At 43.4% G+C, this 9,870-nt stretch overlaps 1 protein-coding gene across 2 annotated transcripts; it reads right to left on the bottom strand.

Annotated features, from left to right (window-relative positions):
- Window positions 1–85: 85 nt before the first annotated feature.
- On the bottom strand, window positions 86–2,186 carry LOC115206389 (lens fiber membrane intrinsic protein-like). Of its 2 annotated transcripts, none has more exons than XM_029773279.1 (5): window positions 1,949–2,186; window positions 1,334–1,521; window positions 823–972; window positions 536–670; window positions 86–266 (listed from the first exon to the last, which is right to left on the bottom strand). In XM_029773279.1, exons 2-5 carry the CDS (start codon window positions 1,506–1,508, stop codon window positions 205–207), a joined length of 522 nt encoding a protein of 173 aa, XP_029629139.1. In that variant the 5' UTR covers window positions 1,509–1,521; window positions 1,949–2,186; the 3' UTR covers window positions 86–204. The 2 variants fall into 2 exon arrangements, with proteins under 2 accessions (XP_029629139.1, XP_029629138.1); XM_029773278.1 differs by lacking the exon at window positions 1,949–2,186 and adding an exon at window positions 1,808–1,848.
- Window positions 2,187–9,870: the final 7,684 nt, after the last annotated feature.

Genomic DNA, 9,870 nt, shown 5'->3' with positions numbered 1-9,870 from the left:
TTAAAGAAACGTTATAACTTCTAACTGGACATTACCATAACTGTGGTGTATATTCTTCATTATCAGACAGATGAATACCACGCAATAAAAAGAAGACTACCCTTTTTATTGCATATTCAATAGTGGTCAGGTAAACAAGAAATGACGTAGCTACTGTTGGTGTGTAAACCCCGGTGTCAGCTGTGTTTTGTTTTGTTTGTCAAATCAGCGGGAGTTGGAGTTTCTCGGGCATTCATGCATCCTGTAGGCACACATGTAGAAGATACCTGTAAAAGAAAATGGGACGACAATACCATTCAGTTCATGGACATGCTGTCCACTGGATTATTTACTTACGTGAAGAAAAAATATTCAAATTAATCATGTTGGACTGAGCCATCTCAAATGGCACCCTACTGCTTATATAGTGCACTACTTTTGACCAGAGCCCTATGGGCCTTGGTCAAACGTAGAACACTACAGGCAATAGTTTGCCATTTGGGACACACAGATAGTAAATGCATCTAGCTCTGTAGGCAGAACCACATCATCCTACCTGAGAAGAAAGTGAGAACCACGGCCACCCAACCCATGATGTAGGACCAGGAGAAGCGCCAGTTCCCATATCGTTTCCCGTAGTAGTTCACCGTCACCCCAGTGTACACAGCCATCGCTAGCAGTACAAAGAAACCTGTGGAGAGTAGTCAATCAAACGCTGCTTTATTCCCTTTTTCACATCCCTCAACAGGGACTTGATAGCATGGAATTAATTCATTCTATTTCTATGCTTGATATAGAGAGTGACAGGGAGAAATGACAGGAGGAGGGGAAGGAAACACTTACAGGAGATGAAGAAGAGGATGCCGGCAGTAAACGTCTTGTCAAACCCACTGAAGGAGGAGGAGCGTATGAAAGCCATGACGCCGATCACAATGCCAAGGAAGCAGGCCAGCAGGGAGAGGATCATGAAGGCACGGGTGGCATCCCAGTACGCTGGTGACAGAGAGGGCACAGAGAGGACAAGGCTGATACTCAGTACAGTACAGGTACTTACCCAATAAGCATTACTACTATTCCTGTCTACTACTGAATTACATTTCACACTTTACTCAAATGTGACACATCACTTAACAATTATTTTTTACACAATATTCAAAATATTGCCCCAACTATTGAAATGTGGTGATTTATTAGCAACTAAACCTGCTCAAATAAAAGGAGCGGATTCCTTTATTGTGGAAATGATTTTACACTAGATATTCACAGCATGGAACAAATGACTGAATGTGACCTCATCAAGGCCTTTATTTAACTTACAGTACATTTGATGACAAAGGAGACATGTTGCTCTTACCAATGCTATCTGTATGTGTCATGCATTTCCCTGGCATACAGTAGCGCCACAGGCCCTGATGCATGTAGTTGTTAGATTGACGATACTGCATCCAGTAATCGGTTGCTGTGGAGATAATAAGGAGTATGTTCCCGACTCCAGCGCAGAACAACCCACCGCCCATGAAGCTGTACATCCTGCCAAGCACACTGACAGAGGAGACAGTTAGCCTACAGCACATCTGGCTGGGACACTGAAGCATCTCTATACACTACCATCTCATGGCTGGTGAATACAGCATAGAGTAACACAACATTGCATGCTTTGAATAGTTGAAAGGGTCTGAATCAATGATATTTTGAAAAGAATAATCTTTCAATTTACACATTCATATTCCACTTGTTTTACCATAGGCCTGCTGCTTTTAGACAGTTTGTTAGAGCAAAGTATTTTCAAATGTGGCACATAGTTTTAGCTTTGATACACTGTATTTACCCTGACATGACTGATCTGTCTCTCTTCTGTCCTCTCTTCTGTCCTCTCTTCTGTCTTTTCTCTGAAGAAATATTAACTTTGAGTCACCTACATTATGTCAAAGCACACATTACGTCAAATTTTAGGTAAGTAACAACCTACCTTTATTATCCTTTTTGAAAAAAAGGTAGAAATTCCAATATTACAGGGGGTTGTCAAAGCACTCCGGAGCCCAGTATTGCCCAGGCTGGCAGGAAAGTTTAGTTTGTGTGTCGGAAACCAGGCGAACAAACGGCCGCGAGGCACAATAGAGCATGCTGAGCCACAACCAATCACAGGGGATGAGTTTTGTGTTTTAGAGAATCTGCTGAAAATACAAAACTATTGAAGTGCTGGGTAAGTCACAGTAATACTGATGACACAGGGGTATAATTCAAAATGCTGCACTACCATCCACAGTGGACATGGGTTGGCAATAGGCTCCCACACTATGCAGTAAAAGTTAATTTCACATAGTTATTTCATACAGAACATTTTAAAAAGTATAGTTGGGGCTCTCATGTTGGGTAAGTTACATTTAGATAATCTTATCTCTCACAACATCAGATGTTAAAATATTAAAATCTTTATCGAAACTACAATTGAACTCCCAAAACTGCATTCAATTAATTGAATCTCAACTGGCCAGTAATTCTCTGACCTTGATCCAAAAAGCAGCTTTAAATACACACTGTGATGAATATGAGTCACTATGTAACACTTTCCCCTGCTAGGGTAGCAGGTGTCTTGAACAAATGGTGGTAAATGTATTTTATAGTTACAAAACAGTGATTCTAGTTATTCAGTGCTATTCCATAATTAACACATTTTCAGTAATTATGTATTTAAAAAATTTTGGTGGAGAGTTAAGTCTTTTGGGAGGCGGGAACATGTTTTAAATTTGTATATACACGGTGGGCTCTGAAATTATTGACAGCCTTGATAAAGATGAGCAAAAATGACTGTATGAAATAAATAATTAAATTACTGAGCTATGCTCAAATAAATGGGAAAATTATATTATTTTAAACTCATACAATTGCTCAGAGAAAAAGATTTTGTTTAACAAGTAATACTTTTTTTCTCTCAAAAAGGTAGGGGTCAAAATGATTGACACCCCTGTTTTCAATACCTAGCCCTGCGAGAATAACAGCGTGAAGTCTTTTTCTAAAGAAATGTATGTGTTGGAGAACACATTGGGAGGGATCTTAAGACCATTTCTTCATACAGAATCCTTCCAGATCCTTGATATCCTTTGTCTGCGCTTATAGACTGCCCTCTTCAATTCAAACCATAGGTTTTCAGTGGGTTTCAAGTCCGGAGAATGAAATCCAAAGCAAAAATAAATATATTTAATAAATTAATAAGTATACTAAAGTGTTCTTATATATAAAATATTCTAACAATATACTTAAAATACGAAATGTACTATTCTATACTATATACTACATATATATGTATATACATATATATATATATATATATATATATATACTATAATTACACTTCAACACACTTATTAAAATTGTACTTTATATTCATTGCTATTTCAGTCTTTTAGTATACTATAAATACACTATCATCAACCTTCAATATGCTTATTATAAGTGTACTTTAAATGAATTGTTTTTCAGTCTTTAAGTACTATGTAATATAGTAATATAGTAATATGCTCACTATCATTAAACGTACAGACTCATTAAAACTGTACTTCAACTTCAAACACTAATTGGAAATCAGTATAATCATTCAAACTCTGCTTATGAGTGATCAAGTACACTATGTATACAGAAACTTAAGTATACAGCAAGTGTATTCTTCACTCTATATTGTGTTACAGTGTGGGATTAAAATGTATTTAATTTAATTATTTTTGTCAACAATGAACTCAAATTCTCTGTATGTATTCAACACTTGGTGATTTTCAAACAGTTACAGAGTTCAATGCCTGTGATGGGAGAAAACTGAGGATGAATCAACAACATTGTAGTGAGTCCACAATGACTTAAATGACAGAGTGAAAAGAAGAATACAAATATACAGAATACAAATGCAAAACATGCATCTTGTATGCAACAAGGCACTAAAGTAAGACTGCAAAAAAACACGACAAAGGAATACACTTTTTGGCCTAAATGCAAAGCCTTATGTTTGGGGGTAAATCCAACACATCACTGAATAACTGCCTACTTATTTTCAAGCATGGTGGTAAGTGCATCATGGTATGGCTATGCTTGACATCAGCAGATACGGATTTGTTTTTTTTCAGGATAAAAAAAAACAGGATGGAACTAAGCACAGGCAAAATTGTAGGGAAAACCTGCTTCATTCTGCTTTACATCAGACACTGGGAGGGGAATTCACAATCCCCAACATCTTGACAGAGCTTGAACAATTATGAAAAGAATACCGGGATGATATTGCACAATCCAGGTTTGTAAAACAATTAGAGAATTACCCAAGAAAACTCACCGCTGTAATCACTGCCAAAGGTGTTTCTAACATGTATTGACTCAGGGGGCTGAATAATTATGCAATGACTATATTTTAGCTATTACATTTTTATCAATCTTTACAATTTTAAAAAAAATCTTCCACTTTGACAGTATTTTGTGTAGATTGTTGACAAAACATTGCAATGAAATCCCTTTTAATCCCACTTTGTAACAATAAAATGTGAATAAGTCCAAAGGAGTATGGAGCCAGTTCCGTAGGCCTCTATTACTCATCTAACCAGTATCTGGCCAATTGGTAATAAGCATGTGGGTGTATAAGCATGTGGGTGTTTCTTCTCCACATGGTATCTGACTCCGGAGTATTTTGTCAACAGTACATGTGATCATCTCTGCAAATTTTCTCCATGATGTCAACCATGCTTGATTTCTAATCTAATCTATATCACATTAAATGCATAGTCCCATTTCTAACAATAAAATGTGAAGAATCCAAAGGGGTATGAATACTTTTGCGAGGTAATGTAGTTTCAGTGCCAATGATGAGTTAAGTACTTTCTTAATTCCTGTTCAGAAGAGTACAGAGAAAGTTGACAATGATAACAATTGTTTATTCCACTAAGGAAACATGCACAGCTGAGAAACATGCTAACTGAAAGTATACTTTTTATATCTCAAGAAAATATACTTAAGTATACTTTCACAAAAGTATATTTAACTTAAATGTCCACAAAATATATTTAAAGTTTACGTTCAAAAAACGCAAAAATAATAGTTAATAATAATAATAGCATCCTTTTCTGCAGTTTTTCATAATTTATAATATTATATTGTTCTAATTTTTAGCTTATTCAAATGTTTTGATGTTCATTTTCAAACTGAATAATGTTGTGCTTTCAATTACACATTTTATTGAAATGGTACTTTATCACTGTAATGTGAACAACTAAAGTGTGAAATATCACTGATGCACAAGTACTGTATCATATATGTTACTTTTAAATTGTTGCTCCAGCCACAACTGCTTTATAAATAGCATGTTAACATTCACTGAAAAAGGGTAACCTATACATGGCTAATTACAATAGCTAATGTGGTTAATGAGTAGAAGTGTATTTGTAAAAGTAAACTTGAAACACATTATAAATACACTTTATTTGTAAAAATAATAATACAGGAATTCTAATTCAAATACCATTTTAGTATACTTCTAATTTATGAGAAATATACAGTACCAGTCAAAAGTTTGGACAGACCTACTCATTCCAGGGTTGTTCTTTATTTTTACTATTTTCTACATTGTAGAATAGTTGTGAATACATCAAAACTATGAAATAACACATATGGAATCATGTAGTAACCAAAAAAGTGTTCTTCAAAGTAGCCACCCTTTGCCTTGATGACAGCTTTGCACATTCTTGGCATTCTCTCAACCAGCTTCATGAGGTAGTCACCTGGAATTAATTTAAATTAACTGGTGTGCCTTGTTAAAAGTTAATTTGTGGAATTTAATGCATTTGAGCCAATCAATTGTGTTGTGACAAGGTAGGGGTGGTATTCAGAAGATAGATTATTTGGTAAAAGACCAAGTCCATATGGCAAGAACAGCTCAAATAAGCAAAGAGAAATGACAGTCCATCATTACTTTAAGACATGAAGGTCAGTCAATCTGGAAAATTTCAAGAACTTTGAAAGTTTCTTCAAGTGCAGTCGCAAAAACCATCAAACGCTATAATGAAACTGGCTACATCTGCTGCAGAGGATAAGTTCATTATTATCATGTTTCTGGTATGACCCAGATGCAGACAGTGTTGAAGAAACAAAAGTTTATTTCTAAAACAGGGGCAGGCAAACGACGGGATTTCACCCGGAGGGGCAGATCCCGCGTGGACAGCCGTACCATCTGCCCGAGACGACAAGCGGTGACGATCCGCTTGTCTTTGATACCTGGAGGTGCTCTTGAGGAGGGCCGACCGGGCTCTCCTCAAGGTACGACGACAGCGGTGAACAAATATCTGGGCAGAAGGTATGCCTTCTGCGAAGAGCGGGGGCTGATACCCCAGGGAACACTCAAAAGGTGATAGGCCCGTGGCAGAGCAGGGAAGGGTGTTGCGGGCGTATTTGACCCACACAAGCTGCTGGCTCCAGGTGGTGGGGTTGGCGGAGACCAGGCAGCGCAGAGTAGTCAGTCTCAAGGTCCTGGTTGGCTCACTCCGAGTGGCCGTTGGACTGGGGGTGGAACCTGGAGGACAGGCTGACCCAATGAGGGTGCAGAACGCATTCCAGAACCGGGACGAGAATTGAGGACCCGGTCGGAGACCATGTCAACGGGCAGTCCATGGATCCGGAAGGCGTGCTGCACCATGAGCTGGGCTGTCTCCTTGGCAGAGGGTAGCTTGGGGAGAGGAATGAAGTGAGCGGCTTTGGAAAACCGATCCACAATGGTCAGGATGGCGGTGTTGCCATCAGGGAGACCCGTGACAAAGTCCAGGGAGATGTGAGACCAGGGACGGTGAGGGACAGGCAGAGGTTGGAGGAGACCAGCCGGAGCTTGCCGAGGAGTCTTGTTCTGTGCACAGACCGTGCAAGCGGCGACAAATGCGGAGATGTCAGGAACCATGATAGGCTACCAAAAGTGTTGTCGCACAAAAGCCAGGGTCTGCCGGTAGCCCAGGTGGCAGGCAAGCCTGGAGGAGTGAACGGACCGCATCAGGCATGAACATCCGGTTATCTGGACCCCCCCCCCCCCCCCCCCGAGGGTTCGGCTGGGAATGTTGCATCTCCCGAACCTGCTTCCCTATTCCCCAGCTGAGTCCCGTCGCCAGGCGGGAAGGACGGTCTCAGATTCTGGGGTAGTAGTCGTGGGGCTATAGCGACGTGACAGTGCATCTGGCTTGACATTCTTCGATCCCGGCCGGTTGGAGAGGGAGAAGTTGAACTGGATGAACAATAGGGCCCACCTAGCCTGCCTGGAATTGAGGCGCTTGGTGGTGTGGACATATTCCAGGTTCTTGTTATCGGTCCACACAATTAATGGATGTTCCGCCCCCACCAGCCAGTGCCTCCACTCCTCCAACGCCATCTTCACCGCGAGAAGCTCACGATTCCCCACATCATAGTTCCTCTCTGTGGCGTTGAGGCGGTGGGAGAAGAAGGCGAAGAGGGATGCAACTTGAGGTCCAGGGCAGACCATTGGGACAGGACAGCGCCCACTTCAACATCCGAAGCATCGGCCTCCACCACAAACTGGCGGGACGGGTCAGGATGAACCAAGATGGGAGCTGTGGTGAAGCAGTGTTTGAGATCCCGGAACGCCCAATCAGCAGCTGGGGACCATGTGAACGGAACCTTGGGAGAGGTGAGTGCAGACAGGGGGGAAGCTAGGGTGCTATAGCCCCGGGTAAAGCGGTGATAAAAGTTGGCGAAACCCAGGAACAGCTGCAGCTGTACTCTGGACGTAGGCTGGGGTCAATCCACCACCACTCTCACCTTCTTGGGATCCATCTGTACGCTCCCTGCAGCGATGATGTAACCCAGAAAGGGGATGATGGGGCGATGGAATTCGCACTTCTCTGCTTTTACAAAAAGCTGGTTCTCCAGGAGGCATTGGAGAACCTGTCGGACATGGAACACGTGTTCTTGGGTGGAGCGGGAGAAGACAAGGATGTCATCGAGGTAGACGAAGACGAACCGGTTCAACATGTCACGGAGAACATCGTTAACGAGCGCCTGGAACACAGCAGGGGCATTGGTAAGGCCAAAGGGCATGATCAGGTACTCGTAGTGGCCACTGGCCATGTTGAAGGCAGACTTCCACTCGTCCCCTTCCCATATACCCACCAGGTGGAAGGCATTCCATAGGTCCAGCTTGGAGAACATGGTGGCCCCCTGGAGCGGCTCGAAGGCAGAGGAGATGAGAGGTAGCGGGTAGTGGTTCTTCACCGTGATATCGTTGAGACCTCGGTAGTCGATGCACAGGCGCAGGGTTTTGTCCTTCTTCTCCACAAAGAAGAACCCTGTGCTGGTGGGGGAGGCAGAAGGGTGGATGAACCCAGCAGCTAGGTAGTCCTCAATGTAGGTCTCCATAGCCTTGGTCTCCGGACCTGACAGAGAGTGCAGTCATTCCCGGGACGGAGTGGTGCATGGGAGAAGATCAATCCCGCAGTCATATGGTCAGTGCGGCGGAAGCGAAGTGGCCCGGACCTTACTGAACACCTCCCGGAGGTCCTGGTACTCAACGGGAATGGCGGAGAAGTCCGGGGCAACTTCCGAGGCCCCAGGAAGATGTCCCGGGACAGGCTGTGCTAACTTCAGGCCTTCACGGGCTCCAGCCCATGATGGCACCGGCAGACCAGTCAATGAGGGGATTGTGTCACTGGAGCCAAGAGAATCCCAATACCACGGGAACCTGAGGATACTTAATGAGCAGGAACTGGATCGTCTTGCTGTGGTTCCCTGACACACGTAGGTTGACGGGGGTGGTATTGTGGGTGACCCAACCTATAGAGCGCCCGTCCAGTGCTCTAACGTCCATAGGAATGGAGAGGGGCTGAGTGGGGATATCCAGCTCAGAAGCCAGGGTAGCGTCCATAAAGCTCTCATCGGCCCCGGAGTTAATGTGTAAGGGGTGTTTAACTGGCGGCAGAGAAGTCAGATGCAGGAGAGAAATAACTGTGTTTATAATGGTGCAGTTTATTACAAAAACCCACCAGAAAACATAATAATAAAAATCAATGGGTAAACATAACCCGACGCACACCAGTACAGACGTACACAAACACTTACAATAAACAATCTCCGACAAGGACATGAGGGGAAACAGAGGGTTACATACACAACATGTAATTGATGGGATTGGAACCAGGTGTGAAGGAAGACAAGACAAAACCAATGGAAAATGAAAAATGGATCAGTGATGGCTAGAAGGCCGGTGACGTCGACCGCCGAACACCGCCCGAACAAGGAGAGGGACCGACTTCGGCGGAAGTCGTGACACATTGAGGACCCGGAGAGATTTCGACTGGTTCCCCCACAGCAACACGGCATGAAAAGGGATGCGAGTAAGGGGAGAGGAAAAGTTCTCCGTATGGCCCACCAGAGTACTCACTCCTACCGGAGAGCCTGGGCTTTTAGTGGACAGGTGGAGACAAAATGACCAGTAGTCCCGCAATACAGGCAGCTCTTAATGTGAAGCCTGTATAGCCATTTATCTGGAGACAGCCTAGCTCTGCCTAGTTGCATGGGCTCGGGAAGAGGTGAATCGGCAGCCTCCGGAGACTCTCGGGGTTACTCGGCTAGCCTCGGGTTCTCTCGGCAACGGAGCCGTCGGGGACTTCCGTGAGACCTCGGAGGTGAGGTGGAATCCAAAGACGGGCAAGTGAAATCTAATCTCCTCTCCTTCCTACGTTCCCGTAGTCGCCCATCAATCCGAATGGTCAAGGCAATGAGCGAGTCGAGATCCGTCAGTAGTTCCCGAGCAGCAAGCTCGTCCTTTACTTCCTCTGAAACTCCATGCAGGAACATGTCGACAGTGCTTCCGGGTTCCAGGCAATCTCAGCTAACAACGTGCGGAAATCCACTGCGTAGTCTGCC

The sequence above is a fragment of the Salmo trutta genome, chromosome 13, assembly GCF_901001165.1.
Source record: "Salmo trutta chromosome 13, fSalTru1.1, whole genome shotgun sequence".
NCBI lineage: Eukaryota > Metazoa > Chordata > Actinopteri > Salmoniformes > Salmonidae > Salmo > Salmo trutta.
This window is presented reverse-complemented; position numbering and strand designations above follow the sequence as displayed.

Bases quoted from the DNA above. Each gene is read 5' to 3' on its own strand.
- LOC115206389 (XM_029773278.1), bottom strand. The intron at 671-822 runs GTAAGTGTTTCC...TACTCTCCACAG, and splicing joins CATCCTCTTCTTCATCTCCT to GTTTCTTTGTACTGCTAGCG. The intron at 267-535 runs GTAGGATGATGT...TTTCTTTTACAG, and splicing joins GGTTCTCACTTTCTTCTCAG to GTATCTTCTACATGTGTGCC.